Source organism: Anabrus simplex, chromosome 1 (assembly GCF_040414725.1).
Source record: "Anabrus simplex isolate iqAnaSimp1 chromosome 1, ASM4041472v1, whole genome shotgun sequence".
In the NCBI taxonomy this organism is placed as follows: domain Eukaryota; kingdom Metazoa; phylum Arthropoda; class Insecta; order Orthoptera; family Tettigoniidae; genus Anabrus; species Anabrus simplex.
The window spans coordinates 240519487-240542715 of NC_090265.1; the positions used below are offsets into that span (position 1 = coordinate 240519487).

Genomic DNA, 23229 nt, shown 5'->3' on the forward strand with positions numbered 1-23229 from the left:
TTTATAGATGCAGGACTCCGGATAATGCTTTAGTAGTAGTGCGAGCAGGGCTACGTTGAACATGCAGCTTACCCCAACGACACATTCGACAAATCTTTGACCAGCTAGATGAGTCAGAGATGCTGCATCATCGAACTACGAGAGGCAAGGAGGATGGTGCTGCCTATTGCTAGCTACTTCTAATAGTTCTGACTGACTACACTGCGCGTCGGTGTTGGACCGCAATGGGAAAGTGTAGGTAGGCCAACACACAAGAATCGACAAGGCTGAAGTCGACTCTGGTGGACCACCAGCAGGGAGGATCATTTCATAGTGTGACAGGCTGTAAGCACTCGACGAGCAAATCGCAGCGTCCCTTACGACGTCTTCAATTACGACCTGCCCATCGCCGAGCAACGAACGGGTAACATGGATGCTTGCGGTTGGGTAAAGACTAATCTTCAGCGGCGAACCACGGTTCTGTCTGGGTACAGATGACCACTGAATTTGAGTCTGGAGACGTCTTGAGGAGCGCAGTGGTCCACGCTTCCACTGCTAAAACGAGGCGTCATGGTGTGAGGTGCCATTTTCTACGATTCCCGCTCCCCACTGGAACCCTGATGGCGCAACGATACCTCCAGGAAATTCTGCGACCTGGCGCAGCTCGACAACCCCATTTTCCAGCAGGATAAAGCCCGGTCTCCCACGACGTAGGTATTTCTGGCCTGTCTTCGTAAAGTCAACACGCGTCCTTGGCCAGCAAGTTCTTCACACCTTTCGCCCATCGAGAACGTTTGGGACCAGAGTGGACGGCAACTCGGCAGATTTGGAGGATCAGTTGCACCAGCTGTCGCAGGATCTTCCCCAGAAAAATATCCGACGTCTGTAAGCCTGTATGCCCGACCGTATCGTCGCCTTTCTCCGAGCTACGGATGGGCCAAGACCGTACTATGTGCACCCTGCAAGTGACCGTTACTATGCAATAAATGCTTGGTGTAGTACAATATTGCGATGTTTTCTTTATACTATCAGGTCCTGTGCCTCTGCACACTTACGCACCCCTGTGATGCCTCCTTCATGGTGCGCCATTTGTTTTTGTAACTCAGTGTACATTGCTTTTCATTTTATTTTCTTATTCTTACAGTGCAGACTCACATCAACAAGCAAATTATCCCCCACATTTCCCTTGTACTTGATATTTCGGTCCTTACTATCATAGTCGTACTTACTTTACAAAATTCTCCTGAGTGTTCCCTTAGTGGTTGTTTCTTAATTGGACCACCTTCTTACACAACCTCCTGTCTTCTCTTGGTAAAACTCTTTCTTATACCACCTTGTGGTTACCCAATCTCATCTACCAAGTAATCCTCACGTTGTTAAATCCTACACTATAACAACTGGATTACTCATAATAGGGTACTTGGGTTGCTGAAAGTTTGGAGCAAAAACGTTAGTTCTGAGGAAGAAATAAAACACAAAGAGTCAGTATTACAACAAATTACATATTTTTTCATTTTCGTTACATTTTAATACACAGTTATATTTCTATATAAAATAAATAAAAGTTTATGTGCGAAGCTTTAGGAAATAAATGGTGTCCGCCTGGCAATGTCAACAAGCAAGGAGGAAAAACGAACGGAAAACAGAACGCTAATAAGCGAAAATAAAGTGTACAGACTGCCAGTTACATAAATAATATTTAACTCATAACAGTGGCGGCATATTCCACAGGTTCAACATCAGGAAACATTTCTTAGTAAGCCAGAAGGAATAATGTTTATCCACGAGAACAGTTTTATCTTCTCAGTTGGAATGCACTGTAAGGTGAAGACTGGTATGGTACATACGTATATACACTTGGAGATTTGTATATTACACCCGCTAAGCACTGGCGTAATTCAACAAAGTGAAGTACAATTACTCTACACATTGAAGTCCACAGGGGATCGTGATGACGCTTTGCTCAGGCATTTTACACCACTAGAGCAAAAACCTCGAACATTTCTATACCAAGATCCGAACAGAAATGATATCAGGATTCGCAACATCAAATATATGTGGGAAAATTAAGGACACATGCTACTGAAGGATTTAGCCTCGCACGAAATTCAACCCATACCTGTGAATGGGTGAACTGAAAACACCCACACTATCGTAAGAGACGACTAAAAGGAAAACCTGAGGGCCTTTGAACTTGGGAGAGTGGGTTGGCGACCACGGGTCCCGTAGCAGTGTCTGGCATTACTTCCACTTACTCCAGCCAGTCTCCTCGCTTTTAACTTTCCTATCCGAACTCCCTTCTTCCGTTCCCGACGGTATTAGGTTAGCGAGGAATAGGGACTCTCCACCCACGTCGACATTTGTCATTTACAACAGTCAACACTTCACGCGATTTCCCGACACGACTCTTTGTAGATGGCGTAGTGTACCCATGAGACCAAACCTTTCTGTGATATATCCACATTTCAAAGGCCTACAATCGGTTCATTGACGAAGCAAAGGAAAACCAGTTACACATAGCCTAACATTGCACGACTCGCCAAAGTGTTGCTAATCGGAGTACACGGTTGCATAAAAGATATTCTAATTTCATAAATTCTCAATATAAAAAGTGAACATGCATCAACCCGCAGTCACACTGAATCCCGGTAAAAAATGCCTAGAGTCTTCGTGCCCATGTCAGTACTAACAGAGGCCATTTCCTTCTTGTTCTGTTCCTGTTTGTTTCCAATGAATTATGTACTACGGTATGTAGAGTTGCAGAACATGAGTTCTAACATGGATATAGTGAGTTTTCGGACCCATGTCCTTTCAACATGATTTCTTTTTCTATGTCTGGCCTACCTGGCACTCTGTATAGGAATGAAAGGAAATAATTCAATTGGGAGTACCTTCACGAACACCTCGTTTCGAACGGTTCCTTAAACAATGCCTACGACCACCTCTGCTCTCCGAACCCTAGTTTCCAACAACAGCGACGCCGAGCTGATAATCTGTAGCCCTAAGCGGTCGTCATAACCATAGTTATTTGTGTCCTGTTGATAAAGTTCGGTAATGATATACGAGCTCGACTGCACTTTAATCGGTTGACGTAAATTTCCTGATCTGCAATACAGAGAGAGATTACATCTTGTGCACCGTATCACAAAGTGGGAATAGCGCTTTCCTGAGGGGGAAGGAGATTGTATCAACCTTGTATAGAAACATGAGAAATACTGTTTGATTCTCAGCTGTCACGCGATTGATCACAACGACCGATCTGCCCTACATTACGTTCATATCCAGGCAGATAATTATTTTGTTAAATAATCTTTAATACAAGGGTAACAACCTGCGCACGATAAAGGACAGCCTTTGAACAGTAGAAATATTGTGACGCTAATACCAGGTTTAATATAACATTTTAGAGATGTCTATGATATCGTCGAACAGTATACAGCTCCCTAATAACAAAAGCAATAATAATAATAATAATAATAATAATAATAATAATAATAATAATAATAATAATAATAATAATAATTACGGTCTGAACTGAACTACCGCATGCAGCAATTTCAATTTGACACAATTTAGGTTGCCTATGAGTCAACACCAAAGTCTCGTATTACTCTTCCAAATGGTGGACCAACCACACCTCTACTGGGCTACGTAAGACCGAATTTCAATTAAATTTTTCGGGTAAAATACAAATGTAATACCAAATAATTTTTGAGATGCTGACATCCTATGAAAGGTGAGTAGCAGGAGGATTTTTTCTCAGCTCTTAAAAAATCCGACCAACTTTGGTCTATCGGATTTGAACAGGCAATTTAGAGGTCCTGAGGTCGACACTTTACCACTGATCTACAGAGGAAGTTAGTTTAAAACCCTTCTATGCCAAAAATAAGAGAAAATGGAATAAATAAAACATTGAGTCACGATATATATTTTCTCGTATTTATAAAATGAGTAGGGCGTAAGGTTCTGCTTTATTTCCACAGTTATTCCACGCGCGATATTTATGCTAAAAAGGTATACCGGTAAATGGTTTACCATTGTATTTTTATACGGTTATGTTAATATAAGCTATTATATAAATTTTATTCCCTGTTTTTGTTTCTATGTACATTATTTATGAAGGTACCATCTAATTGAACAGACTATCACTATCTCTGGAACGTGCGCGCAGTTACAGTGTGAAGGTAGCTTGCTCTAAATGTCTAAATGTCGGGCGGAGGGGAACCCTGCCTAACGGTAAATAGGAACTACTGGCCCGGAACATATGCCATGCTCAATATTTCACAAGATACCGACGATCTCCCAGCGCAACATCCCAAGCTTGGATAGGCAGTAGCCTACAGTACATACGATACCAGCTAATGAGGACCCAAACACTTCGAAAAAATAATTTATAACAGTACAGTAAATTCAGTGTTCATCCTGGTACAGATAAGACTAGTCACTAAACCAAGGCCGAGAAAAGCGTCATCACGGTCCTTCAACATCTAATGGCGCGACTCGATGACGTGAGGACGCATGTCTCCCCGACGTCGCCACCAGGGTGTGCCACTCCGCGACGTGTCCATTGGCCCGTCAGGTTCTCCATCCTCTACCAGCCCGCCGCCCCTGTGAAACACACAAAATGACAAGGCATCAGCATAATAAACTCTCAAACAACAAAAATAATACACAAACAGTATGTGTAGTGAATTTTCACCTCCACACTACCTTCTTCTCAAGCAATTAGGTCGTGTAGGGTACAGTCAGTTAGTATAGTAGAAATGTTTGTCACGGTGCATCACTTGTACCAAACTCGTAAAATATCACTTAACACTAGGTTTACCGCAGCGGTCAAAATGACCGTTCTCAGTTTTGTTTTCTCTATCACTCTCGTTATACGGTTAGAGCATACAAACCCATCGGTGGCTTTTACTGATATTAAGTGTAATTTTCGGCATATAGCTTCAAAATCCCGTAACTCCTTTCTAGTTAGCGCTATGAGGTCATATACCTACTTTTACCGGACGGTCATTTTGACCGGTATTGCAGTAGATACCCGATCAGACTTATGTGGCATTCATTTAAAACGGGATATCATTCTAACAAGCTGTTACCGTAGTATCGAATAGAAATTGTTGTGATGCAATGGGACAGCTGTTGGCTCTTTGCAAACAATGATACAAGTACACCGACAGGAAAGTATAGTCAGTATTTGTTCAGTAATGAAAGGTGTGCAATCGTACAGAGCAGTCAATTGTCGTGTTCACTCGTTACAAACATTCAAACTACGTTTCGCGTAGTCTGCAAATGGATGCCGAAATTCTGAAGCATAAGCATATAATTTCCCCATCACAATCATGCGATGAATCTGGGACTGATTTACACCTCGATAATTGCAAAGACGTGTATAACTTGACAAACAGAAATAGTTCAGATAGTGATTCTAGTTGCTTAGAGCCTGTAGAATTTCCATGTGAACATGTAATCACACAGCAGCCTTCCACCTCAAAGGTTAGGGAACTATCCCGCAAATGGCGACACACGCACACTAGCAAAGCAGCTGATGACAAAGGTAAGCCTATTTGAAGTTAGTCATTTTGTATTTACGTAATTCTGTGCACAGTGTAAGTAAGTTTGGTATTATATTTTGCAGGTGAAGGAAACACTAAGGAAGATAATGAATTTACTGGCACAGAGCACGATATCAACTACAGAAGGCCGAACATTCGCTGTGGTAAGTCAACATATGACGGTCGGCGAGGAAGAAGTCGCTTTGGATGGAACAGTGCAGATTCTTGTTGATAAACAAAGCCTGCCAGGCCATCGAGGACAGTAAAATGTACTGAGGGAAGTCCGAGGTCCCACAGGACATGCAAAACGCCACATCGAAGGAACTTGTGCCGCTACAGCTTGTCGTCTTTTTATTGACGAATCCGAGCTGCGCCACATCGAATGATATAATGAGGTTGGAGCCTGCGAAGTTCTGAACAATCCTGAAGAATTGGACGCTGTCATTGGTATTTTATATGCACGCGGAACTTATGGATTTGACACAAACGTTCTCAATCTGTGGTCACAGAAGTCGGGTCCTGAAATTTTCTCCCGAACTGTGGCACGAAACCGTTTCCTGCATATCATGAGGTTTCTTGTGTTTGATGGAAAATCTACCAGCAGGGACCATCTGAAAATTGATAGATTGGCACTTGTATCTGTTTTGCGGGACAAATTTATATCTAATTTTACTATTTGCTTCAGACCAAGTGAGAACATTACCGTGGATGAACAACTCTTTCCAACGAAAGCTAGATGCCCATTTATGCAGTATATGGCCAATAAACCTGAAAAGTTTGGTATGAAATTTTGGCTGGCTGTCGATGTGGAAGCCAAGTATGTTGTAAACGGTTTTCCCTATCTTGGAAAAGACGAAACGCGACCCACCGATCGAACCCTAAGTGAACACTAATTATTGCGTCTTGCTGAGTTTTTTTACCAATCAGTGAAGAAGTGTGCAATGGGAATAAGACAATTGAAAGGTATGCAAACTGTAGAAAACTGGTCTGTGGTTAAGTTCACTTCAAAGGTGACCAAGCAAAGTGTGTGTATACAGTGCGTCAAATAAGTTGAAAATCAGAAAGTGACATTCATGCAGATATGTATATAATGTAAGCTAAAGTGTGTAAAAATAACATTCTGCCTTACTAGTGTACTTATTTGTTTATTTATTTATTTATTTATTTATTTATTCATAACAGTGATGTTTTTATACTCAAATCGAACCTTTTTCTGCCACCAATATCCTCAAGAAACGAATACAAGCCACTATCGGTCAAAATGACCGCTTCGGTAAACACTCTATCTACTTTTACCAAGGTACTGTAATGTGAACCAGTGAGAGAGAAATTTCCTGTACAGATTTCAAATGTCCGGTCAATAGTATGTTAAAGTTGATGCCTAGAGCTTCGTTCTTTTATAACTTCAGAGTTTTATATTTTAATTTTGGTATCGCAGCAAATCTCACCATTTCAATTCAATTCAAAAAGAATATCATTTGTTTAGTATCAAGTGCAGTTGTTTTATTTCATTATAGAACAGGTAACCCCAAATTACAGTTGGGAAACAAATGTCAATATCCTTTTCCGGAAACTTATTCTTTTTTTTTTGCTAGGGGCTTTACGTCGCACCGACACAGATAGGTCTTATGGCGACGATGGGATGGGAAAGGCCTAGGAGTTGGAAGGAAGCGGCCGTGGCCTTAATTAAGGTACAGCCCCAGCATTTGCCTGGTGTGAAAATGGGAAACCACGGAAAACCATCTTCAGGGCTGCCGATAGTGGGATTCGAACCTACTATCTCCCGGATGCAAGCTCACAGCCGCGCGCCTCTACGCGCACGGCCAACTCGCCCGGTGAAACTTATTCTAGGTTATGCTGTCGAAGTAAGCTTATTACCCTACACCCTATAGTCAAGATTCTCATACTATTATTGTTATATTTATTTGTAGCTGACGCCCATCATCAATTAAGGTATTAGTATTTCTGGATACTGTATATGTAATTAATCAGGTAATTACAAGGTGATTGCCCAACAGCAGGGCATATTTTATGTGAAAACTCGAGGGTAGAGGAGAGTCGTATAATATGGAATACCATTTACTTTTGGCAGTATAACTTCTTACCGAAATCAGTTATGAAATATAAATAAATATGGTTTGAAAATTCAAATAATTACCCAAGATTCTCTATATTTTTAAATTGTAAATTGTTAATGTCTTCACGTCAAAATTATTTCTTTCAAAAAGTTGCACTTGGTGGGTAATACGGAATAGTAGGGTAAATAATATGTAAATTAAAATACAACTTCAATAAATTCATTCAGTTATATTTAAGGAACGTTCTACAGGTGGACGTACAGAAATTTGAAAAATCGAAAGAATAGAATTGGTAATTAACTTAAATGATAATCTGTATACACTAATTATTCAGAGTTTTCTTTTTACAGTCACTTGTTCATTCAGTGACAAAAGTCACATATGCAGAAACTGAGATCTATAAGTAATTAAATGTTATAATATACCAGGATTAATGCAATTAATTTTAATTAATTTTAAACGTCATTTTACTTTGAAACTAAAACAGTATTCCATATATCCCGACACACCATGTTTGAATTAAAGGATTCGTCATGCCATTAACTTTGCATAACAAGGAAGTTACACTGGTGTAGCAATATAAGCAACTCTTGTACAATATGTAACATTGGATTTTCCAGGACTAAACTCAGTGTTGGTAATTAATACAAGCTTTAAAAGAGTTACCTGCAAAAGCTTTTCAAATATGAAAAACAAATATTCTTGCTCCACGCACTAACCTCACTCACGAGCATGTCGAAACTGAATACAAAGCATCATGAGAACATTTATGGTGATTCGACTAGTTTCCACGTGAGAGCAGTACCTTACAGGCAAGATATTGTGGTATTCCTTATTGCCCGACTACTCCATATTACCCGATTCCCCTCTAAGTACAAAGTGAGACCACACAGTGTGACGATTAAGTATTTTATTTCATGCAACATTTAATTATTAGAGTAATTATCACAGTTAATTGCAACATCTCTACCATTTAAAAAAAATTATAAACAACCATCCTCGCTTAACAGTTATGTTTACAATAAATTAATACTCTTTTCCCAGTTCGTGGTCATTAATGATAGAGAGAGAAGAATATTCTGCTCGATCACTCATGCATATATCAGGAGCAGCACTGTGCGATGAAAGAAATTAACACACACAATTTAATGATCTGTTGCTTAGAGATCTGTTAATCCAAAAATACTTCAGTGGCCGTTTCCTTACCTAAACAAGACTTCCTCTTAAGAAAATCCGACAGATTATGTGAGGCAAGCTCGCAGCTAATCGAAAGACTGCGCCAGTGAGTGCATTTTAAGACCTCTAGACAGGCGATATAGACAGAACAACACTAACCATATGGCAGGAATAACATTTGGCGCAGCCATAACTACGATTCCAAGTGACTCTCTGCTTAGTTAGGATTACATCAAAGCCTACAGAGTTCCGCCACATGGGAACGGTTAACGTCACAGAATTCAAGTAAAGTCAACATTCTGTGGAAGAATGTATCACCACAACTTAGAACACATATTCTCAACCTTACTTATACAACGGAAGAGACCATAAATTTGTCGGCTTGAATCACAATCACTAACGCATATTTATCACAGCAATTTCCAACATTCTTCTTATGTGCGACATGAATAAACAAGTTATTTTAAAATTTACGAACCCCTCTGAATTCACGTCTTGCTTCTTAATATGTATATTTATGGTGTGAGAAAGAACCACCATACCAAGAAACAAGTGATGGCCGTTGCAAAGTGCATACTAAACAACTTACAATCATGACGTGCTATCAAATTGCCTGCTACTCAAAGAGAGCACGGCGTAGATAAAATAAGAAGAAGTAGCGATGAATTTGAAACAAAGCATGTTCGGAGCGATCGCCAGAATTTTCATACTTAGCGATTCTTTCATCTAACGCGAAACAAAATAGATCAGCAATTTAAATCAAAATGTGCAGTACACGCAATGTAAACAGTGGGATACTTACGAATAGGGTTCGGAAGTTTATGACCTAAAGAAGTACAAAATATGCAAGCAATTATGACCTAAAATCTAGCTAAATATGACCTAAAAAGGTAAGATAAAACTTAAGCATTTTATGGATAGGTTGCAAGTAATTAATTCGAGTATTTCTAACATTAAACGTGTTAAGAAGTGATTAGCACACACATTTAATCATGTGGAATGACAGAGCTACACTAGATAAAGTACAACTTTATACTTCATTCATTATCATAGCCCCGAGGCGCAGTTGCTCTTTCTGTTTTCGTAAAAACGAGAATAAAAAAGCAAGTATTAGCATTCGTTTTGGTACCTGTCGGCGTACATTCGAGCAGCATCTCTTTCCCTGAATCATCTCTTATAAATGTACAGGAATGCCTATCTTTATCTCGAAAACAAAGGAAAATACATCTACTACAGTATTTTGAAATCCTCTGTTTGAAAATAGACGCAAATAATATGTACCATGTTAAAAACTGCGTTTTTACATAAACAAAAATGCCCAAAACATAGCCAAATATGACCTTATATCACTAACATGAGCAAAATATGACCAAAGCAATAAAAACGGCAATAAAAATTGCTTTGAACTGGGTCAGGGACTCGTCATTCAGAGTTACTTTTCATATATCGGGTAAAATGACCTCAGAAAAGAAATACCTATGACTTTCCTTAACATCCGAACCTTGCTTATAAATGAAAGCCTTACGTTAAATTAATATTGAAAAATATGTTCTTCCGCATTTAAATAGATTTTACATAATAGTAGAAACTATGATAATAAACATCCTTACTGTATTAATGTATTAAAACTTTTACGAATGTGTATTAATAATAGGTAATTTTGATATTCTTATGGAAAGAAAGATGGGAAGAGAAGAACTTGTTTAATAACTGAAGTGATATTTACCACTTGATCATACATAAATTACAAAAAATACTTTAAGTACATTCAAGTAAAGATATTTTATATTCCGTAATGCTTCTCTTAATAAACCAATAATAATTACAATATTGTAATAAATAAGTTACGAGATTGTGAGCAATTGCAAAATGACCACGATAATGTTGTGAGATGGACAATAGGCAATGGTTTTCCGTGGTTTCCCATGTTCACACCAGGCAAATCCTGGTCCTGTATCTTAATTAAGGCCACGGCTACTTCCTTTCCACTTCTAGCCCTTTCCTATCTCATCGTCGCCATGAGACCCATCTGTGACGGTGCGACGTAAAGCAACTTACGTTGACAACGCGCAGTGGAAACCTTGGTAGATTATTTAGAAGGTCTGTAACCAGTGGAGACCTGTCCTTTGTACTTAGTCTTGTGTATTTGCTGTCTATACCATAATAAAACAATGTTTACCAATGACCTGTGTTCTGTCACTTTCCTACGAGAATCTCCTGTAGTCAGAATTTGTCTTCAGGCACTATGCATAAGTACATGCCCTACATTTCCAAATGCATATCTTAGACTTTCCGTGTTGTCTCCTGTAATAATAATAATGTTATTTGTTTTACGTCCCACTAACTACTTTTTAAGGTCTTCGGAGACGCCGAGGTGCCGGAATTTAGTCCCGCAGGAGTTCTTTTACGTGCCAGTAAATCTACCGACACGGGGCTGTCGTATTTGAGCACCTTCAAATACCACCGGACTGAGCCAGGATCGAACCTGCCAAGTTGGGGTTAGAAGGCCAGCGCCTTAACCGTCTGAGCCACTCAGCCCGGCGGTTGTCTCCTGTTCGCGAGAAAAAAAATAGTTGCCATGACTTATGACTCGACCCTCGTATAATAGAGTTGTGAATTTCAGAGAACTGTGGAAAACCAAAAGGTAGTGTATAAAATTGGAGTTATATAGATTATTATTAACTACGAAAGTTTCGTGTTGTAATAAGCGTATATAGTATTGCACAAGTACCTATTTTTTTCTGCATTTCAATTTTTAACTTATTTATTTGGTATTATGTAGGTTACTTGCCGAGAATATAATGAAATTTACAGGTTTTTTGAAATCATTTAAGAAAAGACTAGGCAAACAATTGATAAGTAATCTCCCCCCTGCGCGACATCTCTAAATGCAGATCACTGATGATTGTGTGTACAGATAATTTTCATATAACTCTATATACTTATTTAATGGAGTTGTCACTGTTGGGGAAAGGCTTTGTAACATCAAAACTTGATGTGAAGAAGTGGCTGCAGGAGGATCGAGAATCTGTAATCTAGATGGCGCATAGGAAAGCTGTTCATAGAATGAAGAGCAGATGGCAGCAGCAAGCAATGAATGTTGTTGCTGCTGCTGCTCTCTTATCAGTACACAATCAAATGAATTGATTCATTAAAATGAATCAAATATCCCATCACTAATTGTAAGTACCTAGGTGTTAATATACGGAAATATTTTTGGGGGTAATTACATAAATGGGCCGCCTGTTGCCATTACTTGATGGATGCAGTATTTTTGTATCCGTCTCTTGGCACAGGCCAGAGCAAAGTGTAGCTTCCACCGAAGTCCCAGTCTCATCCATGGCTGTGACAGTATGGAAGCTGCTGGGGTATGGGTGGTGCTGAGTAATGACATTTGGCGCACAACTAGTGTGTGAGTGTTATGAAAGGTGTTGCTCAAGGATCAGTCGTGCTGCAGTGACACCTTCTGGTCCAGTGAGGAGAGCAATGGCAAACTACCTCACTCCTCATCTTGCCTAGTACGCCTCATTTGGGCTCTGCCATTGGTTTTTGCAGTTTCCCTATAACTGCATAGCCTTTGGCGGTGCTATTTGGGGATTCAACCAGCCTCTGGGCTGATGACCTAACAGACAAACATAAATGGGATTGTAAATAAAGGGTACAGATCTCTGCACATGTTATGAGGGTATTTAGGGGTCGTAGTAAGGATGTAAAGGAGAAGGAATACAAGTCTCTGGTAAGACCCCAACTAGAGTATGGTTCCAGTGTATGGGACCCGCACCAGGATTACTTGTTTCAAGAACTGGAAAAAAAAAACCAAATAAAAGCAGCTCGATTTGTTCTGGATGATTTCCGACAAAAGAGTAGAGTTACAAAAATGTTGCAAAGTTTGGGCTGGGAAGACTTGGGAGAAAGGAGACGAGCTGCTCGACTAAGTGGTATGTTTCAAGCTGTCAGTGGAGAGATGGCGTGGAATGACATTAGTAGACGAATAAGTTTGAGTGGTCTCTTTAAAAGTAGGAATGATCACAATATGAAGATGAAGTTGGAATTCAAGAGGACAATTTGGGGCGAATATTCATTTGTATGAAGAAGAGTTAGTGATTAGAACAACTTACCAAGGGAGATGTTCAATAAATATCCAATTTCTTTGCAATCATTCAAGAAAAGGCTAGGAAAACAACACATAGGGAATCTGTCACCTGGGCGACTACCCTAAATGCAGGTCAGTATTGATTGATTGATTGATTGATTGATTGATTGATTGATTGATTGATTGGATAAACAAATAGATTTCATTAATCACAAACAAGTAAGATTTTACTCTTATTTAGAATTAGGTAATAGAAAATATAAGTAAGAGTACATCAGTAAATAAACCTCGTAAAATGAATAAACACGAAACTAACATTCCCTTTATTTAAACTTTCTTGAAAACACTGCATATGGGAGCACTTCCTCATGTACGTGTAAGCCTCGCTCTTGTGGAATAAATGCCCAGCACTGAGAAAGTATATCTCTTCAAGGTTAGAGGGTGTGTTTTTCTTGAATGAGTGCGCGTCTACTTTATCCTTCAATATATTGCTGATATGAATCAGGTGCATGAATTACTTCTACGCTGTACAGTTATGTACACACAGTAGTGTTACGAAAGTAATTCTATCATCAGTGATTTAACATATATTGAATGTTCTAATGTTTATTTCATCTGGGCTCCATTTTGTCTTGACGACACACCCATGTGGATTGACACGTTTTAAATAATTTTTAATCCCTGATTATGGAACTTGGTGTCTGAAAACATGTTTTGAATTTAACACTTGTGTGCTGATAAGACTGTTTGATTTTAATAATAGTAAAACATCCATCAGCGCTGTTTTATCATAATGGCTTTGATTTTTTATGCGGTTATAACTAGAGACCGGATTTTTATGCATTAATAGGTTAGAATGCAAACTTTTTGAAGCGAGTATCAAGTATAGTCTACCTTTACAACGATTATGCTATGGGGTTTGCATAAACATTACGGGTACGGCCCATCACAACCCCTATAACTTATGTTACTCTTGCTACATTGTGGAAGAGAGGGTGGCCGACACTTCCTACTAACCAAATTAGTTTGCAATCTAACCTGTTCCTGCATAGAAATCCGGGCTTTAGTTATAACTCAACTTATATATGTCGCAGGATAATTGTAACTTCATCCTTTTTGTAAAACGGCTAGCCTTTTTACAATCAGGCACCTATTTGTAGAAAAAGTGTCGATTACTTAATTAGAATGGAAATTCTTGGCCTTATTATAATAAGCATGATGCATTGCAGCCTAACTGAAAAACGCAGTCACATGTAAATGACACAGCAAAAAGGCTAGCCTCTTACCAATTTCTTTGAAAGCAGTGTTATCGTTACATTACGAAGTACGAATTCTACTTTTTAACTTGAATCTCCTTTACGGGTTCTGTAAGACAAAATGAAATGAAAAGTTAAGCAAAATAAAATAAAAATAAAAACTGAGTAGCAAATGACAGATTTCGATTGAAACTAATCAAGAATATACTGTAACTTACATTATTATTAATTAAGGTGACTTCAACCATGGAGAAATCATCACATATCTTACATGCCTAGGTTTCTAACACATTCTACAGTAACAGAGTTATGAAAAAGAAGATGAATATAACACAATCTACTTAAGAACAGAATTTAGGCATAATGTTTGAAAATGATAGTAATAATAATAGTGAATTCTGAAGTGATTTTCTGAAAGACTACTTATTAACACATGTTAAACTGAAATGATATTTTGAGTTGCACTGGATGTTAGTATTAAACAAGCACATCGATTTATTCGGTACTAATTTTTAGCAGGTTTCCTGCAACACTTTTGAAAGCCTTGTACACCGAATGGAGACTGCTTTGATATTGCCTGACTTAAATGAATAGGATACGTCCAATATAGTACCCGAATTCAGTGCAACTAACATTTTACAATTTGGATAGGCGTATTAGAATAATTATAAGATGGCTGGAAATCATGTTTGACTTTTTGTACGTTCGACAATTAGGCTGCAACGCATCAGGCTTATTATAAAAAGACTAACAATTTACAAAAAGGCTGAACTTGTTATACTGCGACATACATAAAATGACAAAAACAAAACAACTAGGTAACACAAATGACTTTTCATATAACTATAATCAAAACCTTCCATCCTTCCAGGTACGGTTGGCGTCAGGAAGGGCACTAGGACGTAAAACTGGGTCAAATCCACAAGACCGAGACCAACAGATTGGGGAAAAGCACGGAAGATTGATATCAGCAAAACATCAATCACGTTTTATTCATTCATCATTTATTAAGACTTCAGTATTGTGGCAAATCTGAATCTTAGTTAATTACCACCATCTAGGAGTAGACTATATCTCAATGTACAGGCCTATACGTGGGTCTGATCTTGATAATTAGTGCACGTCAACCCACACAATGTATAAGAATAATTCAAAAGACACTGTACTTGATGTATAGTCATTAAAACAGCCACTAGCGTATCGGTTGTTAAATGTAATAAGAGCTTTCTATCTGGCGAAGTCGTCCACAGAATAGATCGTGGCTTGGAGTATACAGACAGAGCCCCCTAAAAAGGGTCTCCGCATGGTGTCAGCCCAAGGCCAAAGCAAGCTGGCTTCTTTCTTTTATTTGTCGTGAGGGGCTTTGACAAACCAGCGTGAACCCGGATAAGAGTCCTCAGGTTTCACTTGGGACGTGTCGGGACATATACCGAGTGACACGTTGTGGTTTCAGTTCCCTCTAACAGGCAAGCAAACATGACAAATTTACAGCCTCAGCGAGAAAAATATTACGTATCCTTCCACTTCACCTCAATTGTTTCTTTATGTACAGTTCATTTGAAGAAGCCTGAAACTTTGATCCGTTCAGTTATTACGTGGCAAGAAAATGTAACCTTCACACACAGAAAGTTGATAGAGTCAGTAGATCGAGTTGTTGCAATATCAATGCCTATTTCAACTTTCCTGATCGCAAAGCACCAGCAGTATATTCTAGTAGAATGTTCAGTTTAAGGAAGATAAAGCTCCTCTTGATATTAAATATAGAACCGCTTATTTAATGCACATATCAATTTGAAGCTATTCAAGAGATCAAGTAACTAAACAAAATTTATCCCCGAGGCTCAAGTCGTGAATATAATTGAACATACACGTAATTGGATCAATTTACCAGGCTTATATAAAAAAAAAAACATTTACTTCAAAGATGATGCTTGTTGTTTAAAGGGTCTAACATCGAGGGCACCGGCCCTTACTTCAAAGAACCATCACGGAATTGATATCATTTCCCATCAACTACTTTCACGTTTCACCGAAATTTTGTCCCGCAGGAGTTATTTTTATGTGCCAGTAAATCTACCGACACGAAGCTGACATGTTTGAAGACTTTCTCATATTGAAGACTTTCTCATACCACCTGAATGAGCAGGAAACGAACCCGCGAACTTGAACTGAACTCGGAAAGCTAACGAACTACCATGTGAGCAACTCAGACTGACATAAATAGAAAGCCATGTCCCAATAGTTGGGATTCCACGAAAAAGTAGAGGTACTGTGACTATGATTACGATATCAACAGGTACCTAAAGCAACAAATAAGCCTTAAACCACCGAGAATATTTTGATGTAAGTACTTCCGCATTTCTAAACAATATATTTGCTTATGACACGGAAAAACTTATTTATGCATTAAGGTGACGGAGTCATGGGAGGCGAATGGAGAAGGAAGCAAGACAAATTACTAGTTCTATAGGACCGTTGATATAGTGGTCGTAGATATGAGACCTCCAGTCCCGTGCCGAATAAGACCCATATGAGCGTGGATTTTCATTTTAAAACTCCCATATGCGTTATTAGAGAATCGAACCTTGTCTTTTTTTTTTTCTAAGTCGCACCGACACAGATAGGTCTTATGGCGACGATGGGACAGGGAGGGGCTAGGAGTGGGAAGGAAGCGGCCGTGGCCTTCATTAAGGTACAGCCCCAGCATTTGCCTGGTGTGAAAATGGGAAACCACGGAAAACCATTTTTAGGGCTGCCGACAGTGGGGTTCGAACCTACTATCTCCCGAATACTGGATACTGGCCGCACTTAAGCGACTGCAGCTATCGAGCTCGGTGGAACCTTGTCTAGCTGAGTGGGAAGCCCCTACCATGTTCTCCGAAAGCAAGAGGCTAGGATTCCTAGAAGAATATCAGATTCGAATATGGAGCCAAGAAGAAGAGGGGTGTGTAGACAGGACCGAATTTTTAATTACTTAAAGGTAAAAAGTGAACAAGTAAAGCAGTCACAGTTGCGAATATAGGATTGTGGAGATGCTCAGTTCATTCCCAGAGGCTTGCAGACTATACACTGAAAGATGCAACAGACTGTATTATTATGTATGTATAAACTAGCTGTTATGTCCGTCGTTGAAGGTTTAGTTATTGTAGAACTGCAGCAGCAATGCCATTCAGGGATCTATTTGGGCCGATACTCACAGATAACACAGGTAGTAACGAAAAACATGCTAAAGGATTACCAGAAGTCACCATACATGTTAAAACGTGGTGATACGCTCCGATAATCAATTTTACAGAAGTCTGGAAGTCAATTTGGAACTGAGATTGCTGACATCACAGTCACCTCACAGAGCACTAAATTCAATTTAGAAAAATCTATAATGATGACTTACATGAGCTGGACCAACCTGAATGGTCAAAGGCTTAGACGCATTATACGAAGATGAACGTGTCAGGCATGTGTATGATCAACTTAATGTTCAAGATTCAAGTAAAATAATTAGAGCTTACGGACAGTAATAGGAAGACAAAAATAAACAGGAAAAACAAAACAAATAATCTGTTTTTGTCAGCAGTCTACACTATTACGATATGCACAGCAGAGTGTGAACCTGTCTTCAGCTCAATGAATGAATTTTTGACTTCTATAGAAGTGCTCTCTTAGCTGTTATTTTAGTGAAAACACGTAACAGGCTTAATATTAGAGGATCCTGATTCTCTACCATACAGGATGTGAAGACTTCGTTGTCATTTAGAAGACGTTCATCAGATGACCCCAACTCCCGGGTAAAACAAAAAGAGAAGAATCTTGCCCCTGTGAATCCGTGCGAAAAATGCTGAAACGTTAGGTGAGCACCGGTAGTTCATATGTAGGAGATGGGTGGCAGCAGAAGAGAAAGAACACGGGAAGGGTGAAATCAGAGTGGTATGTGCCCACCTCCAGCGCAATTTTCCCCAAGAAAGCTGAGGTACTTATAAATATCTCATTTGTCTTTGTATACAACTGTCGATTAGCATTTCTATTTCCGTTTAGTTCTTGCCGGATAATAAATAAAGATTTTACTGCAGCCAATGGCCATTAAAATATGTTTACATGACTAATTACATCAAACAGAATTTGGTTAGTCCCATCTGTCTTTTAGTACACGTCATCACATGATATAAGTCGCAAGTTTTCTCGCACAGTACACATATAGTACATTCCTTTTTCGGGGTGTGAAAAGTTTTGTTAGCACACACACGATGATGGAAACCGTGTGTTGCTAATCTAGTCACTATGTGCCTGAGTTCATAGTTTGCCTTCATCCAATCCGTACTGTGGTGTAAAATGTTTCCATATATCTCCCTTCTTGGTTTGCAGCTCTGTTTGTAATTGGTTGAATGCATCTGTAGACGGCAATATTAGCCGGATAATGCAAGTGCAGAAATAGTGCAGTACCAATACTGAGGTTAAAACGTAAGAGCAACTGAAGGGAATGTTGGTGCATGTAGACAATGCAATGATGCTGAGCACTTAACAGTACACCAGTAAATGAAGAATTAAAATATAAATTTCTGAAAAAATCTCTGTTCGCCGGTGGATTATAGCTTCGCTTGTGTACTTCAAACAGGGAAAAGAAATTGGGGGTTTTGGGGGGGGGGGGCTGTCCAGTGTAAATGGTATTATAAATTACCATGGCTTAGTTACAGCAAAAACTGAAGGAAATTTAGGTGAGTGTGGGCAATGCAATGATGCTGGGCAATTAACAGTACTCCAATAAATGACGAATTAAGGTATAAATTTCTGAAAAATTCTGTGCCCTTGTGCTATATTTTGGGTAGCAGATCGAGTTGAATCAGTAAAGTTAGGAAAACTTGTGACGGAGTCACTCTGTGTCTACAAGAAGGTAAAAGAGGAGTTTAGGATAAATGAGTACAGGGAATACCATAAAATAATTGTCACCGGGAGAGTTGGCCGTGCGGATACGGGCGCGCAGGTGTGAGCTCGCATCCGGGAGATAGTGGGTTCGAAACCCCACTGTCGGCAGTCCTGAAGATGGTTTTCCGTGGTTTCCCATTTTCACACCAGGCAAATGCTGAGGCTGTACCTTAACTAAGACCACGGCCGCCTCCTATCCCATCGTCGCCATAAGACCTATCTGCGTCGGTGCGACGTAGAGCAAATAGCAAGAAAATAAGTCATGTCAAGTTTTTCTTTCTTTCGTTCTTTTTTATATTGTATGCTCAGTCCTCAGCCCGACGGCTGGTTGGGTCCTCAACAGCTCCACCATTAGCTGTCATAGAGGGCTTAGGCATCACTGCAGAGACGTAATAAGGAAATGAGTAGTGAGGTAGATTCCCGTTGCTTTCCTCACTGAATCAGAAGTTGCCGTTTCATATCAGTCTTACAAGCCCACTGAAACGCATGCACCAAACGAACATATGAGCAACATTTTCACACCATTCATAGAAGGGACTGGCTGCATCAGGAATGCCATTACTAGCATAACTCATACCTCAGTCACTTTCGTACTGTCAAAGTCAGATCAATGAAAGGAACAAAATAAACCAAACAAAATAATAAAATTGTTTTTGCCCATACCAGAATAGATGGTGCACTGTAAATACATACATACATACATACATACATACATACATACATACATACATTATCATTATAGACTGTTATGCCTTTCAGCGTTCAGTCTGCAAGCCTCTATGAATTTACTAAACGTCGCCACAATCCTCGATTTGCAACTAGTGTTGTGGCCCCATTTAGTTCTCTACCTCTTATCTTTAAACCGTTAGAAACCGAGTCTAACCATCGTCGTCTTGGTTTACCTCTACTTCTCTTACCCTCCATAGCAGAGTCCATTATTCTCCTACGTAACCTATCCTCCTCAATTCACCTCACATGGCCCCACCACCGAAGCCGGTTTATGCGTACAGCTTCATCCATCGAGTTCATTCTTAAATTAGCCTTTATCTCCTCATTCCGAGTACCCTCCTGCCATTGTTCCCACCTGTTTGTACCAGCAATCACTTGCTCCTTTCATGTCTGTTACTTCTAACTTATGAATAAGATATCCTGAGTCCACCCAGCTTTCGCTCCCGTAAAGCAAAGTTGGTCTGAAAACAGCCCGATCTAAAGATAGTTTCGTCTGGGAGCTCACTTCCTTCTTACAGAATACTGTTGATCGCAACTGCGAGCTAACTGCATTAGCTTTACTACACCTTGATTCAATCTCACTTACTAAATTACCATCCTGGGAGAATAGACAACCTAAATACTTGAAATTATCGACCTGTTGTAGCTTTGTATCACCAATCTGACATTCAATTCTGTTGAATCTCTTACCTACTGACATCAATTTAGTCTTCGAGAGGCTAATTTTCATACCATACTCATTGCACCTATTTTCAAGTTCCAAGATATTAGAGTGCAGGCTTTCGGCACAATCTGCCTTTAAGACCAAGTCGTCAGCATAGGCCAGACTGCTTACTACACTTCCACCTAACTGAATCCCTCCCTGCCATTTTATACCTTTCAGCAGATGATCCATGTAAACTACGAACAGCAAAGGTGACAGATTACAGCCTTGTCTAACCCCTGTAACTACCCTGAACCAAGAACTCATTCTACCATCAATTCTCACTGAAGCCCAATTGTCAACATAAATGCCTTTGATTGCTTTTAATAGTCTACCCTTAATTCCATATTCCCCCGGTATGGCGAACATCTTTTCCCTCGGTACCCTGTCATATGCTTTCTCTAGATCTACGAAACATAGAAACATAAACACAACTGCCTATTCCTCTCGTAGCATTTTTCAATTACCTGGCGCATACTGAAAATCTGATCCTGACAGCCTCTCTGTGGTCTGAAACCACACTGGTTTTCATCCAACTTCCTGTCAACGACTGATCGCACCCTCCCTTCCAAGATGCCAGTGAATACTTTGCCTGGTACACTAATCAATGAGATACATCGATAGTTGTTGCAATCCTTCCTGTTCCCTTGCTTATAGATAGGTGCAATTACTAGGTCTCGCCAATTCATGGACGGAAAATGGGAAAGTAATGCTGTAGGTTTGGATTCCAGTTTCAAAAGTAAAATTGAAGGAAGTCGTGAAAAACTTACTCGTATTGCTAAGACATTATATTTTGCGACATTCAAATATTCCCCTAAGAAGACACAAAGGTGATAGGATAGTTGATATGGAGAGTGATACAGTTCTTAAAGTCAATAGGGAAACTGTCATTGCAGAAAGTATATTTTTACAACTGGCTTTGCGTCGCACCGACACAGAAAGGTCTTATGGCGACGATGGGATAGGAAAGTGCTAGGACTGGGATGAAAGTGCCCGTGGTCTTAATTAAGGTGACCCCCCAGCATTTGCCTGTTGTAAAAATGGGAAACCGCGTTTTTTTTTTAATAATTTGCTTTACGCCGCATCGACACAGATATGTCTTATGGCGACGATGGGATAGGAAAGGCCTAGGAGTGGGAAGCTATTTTTTGCTATTTGCTTTACGTCGCACCGACACAGATATGTCTTATGGGGACGATGGGATAGGAAAGGCCTAGGAATTGGAAGGAAGCGGCCGTGGCCTTAATTAAGGTACAGTCCCAGCATTTACCTGGTGTGAAAATGGGAAACCACGGAAAACGATCTTCAGGGCTGCCAACAGTGGGGCTTGAACCCACTATCTTCCGATTACTGTATACTGGCCCCACTATCGAGCTCGGTAGGAGTGGGAGGGAAGCGGCCGTGGCCTTAAGGTACAGCACCAGCATTTGCCTGGTGAAACCATGGAAAACGATCATCAGGGCTGCCGACAGTGGGGTTTGAACCCACTATGCAGAAAGACAATCAAAGCATTGCTGAAATTCAGAATGGATGCTGGTGACACAACTTACAAAATGATTTGAAACCTGCTTCCGGCAATGCTACTTTCATGAGTAAAGCTTATCAAAATGATCTAATTCAATGCTGTGGAACCTTAATAACAAACAAAATGGTTGAAGAGTCCAAGAAGTATAAAGAGAGACAGAAGGAATGTGGGAGTGAGTTCAATTTATAGCACGTACGACTTATGTAAATATGAATGATGATGTGCAGTTTTGCAATTTTATTCTCTTTACTTCGGGACGTAATTCAGATAGGGACAGTTGTTTAATTTCAGCTGGAAGGGTATTTCAAAACCAAGTAGACAGATAGTAAAATCCTGTAAGATATACTATGAAAAGCTCTTTAAGATCGACCAACAGTAGGATGTTAATATTTTTCTTATAAATTCTGTTATCAAATATTGGGGATAACTGCTTTATACTTGTTTTAAAAGGATCCATCTCCCAAGTTTGAGGCAACATTGCTAATTGTCTCCGATCCCAACAGCCAGTCATCAACAAGTTCACCTCCAGCCCATCCCCGACAAGTGGTCGCCAATGGGCGGCAATAGAACAATTGATCGGTTTAATGGAGCAAACAAAGCTATCAGCACTGATCCGACGTGACCACAATGACATAGGCCGACTGGACGTCTCCGGGTCAGTTAGGCCAGTATCACAAACGGTCGGCTGACCACGAATAATTCCGTATGATAACGGCCACGAAGTAATTGCTTACACGTGGGTAGGAATGTTCGGAAATCGAATTTACTTTATGGCTAGGCTAACTTATTTGTTCATCCGGGAGATAGCGGGTTCGAATCCCACTGTCGGCAGCCCTGAAGATGGTTTTCCGTGGTTTCCCATTTTCACACCAGGTATATGCTGGGACTGTACCTTAATTAAGGCCACGGCCGCTTCCATCCAACTCCTAGGCCTTTCCTATCCCATCGTCGCCATAAGACCTATCTGTGTCGGTGCGACGTAAAGCCCCTAGCAAAAAAAAAAAAATGTACAGTATGGCTGAGAAATACCCATGTCTTCTAGTATTTAGCACATGCATTTTCATTACACATTGACTTGCCTTTCAGCATATAATCTGCAAGTCCTGTGAATTAACTAAGAGCCTCCAAAACTTTGTTGGCAACAAGTTCCGGGGGCTGATTTAGTTAGAAACCTCTTGCCTTTAAATCTTTAATCTGAGTCTAGTCATCTATGTCTTGGTT

At 39.8% G+C, this 23229-nt stretch overlaps 1 protein-coding gene across 2 annotated transcripts in view; it reads right to left on the reverse strand.

Annotated features, from left to right (window-relative positions):
* Positions 1-1461: 1461 nt before the first annotated feature.
* LOC136886300 (uncharacterized) overlaps positions 1462-23229 on the reverse strand; it is a 697376-nt gene continuing 675608 nt past the window's right edge. For both annotated transcript variants that reach the window (XM_067159035.2, XM_068231038.1), the window contains one exon: positions 1462-4587. In XM_067159035.2, coding sequence (XP_067015136.2) covers positions 4467-4587 — 121 coding nt within the window. In that variant the 3' untranslated portion in view covers positions 1462-4466. The remainder of the gene's footprint in view (positions 4588-23229) is intronic.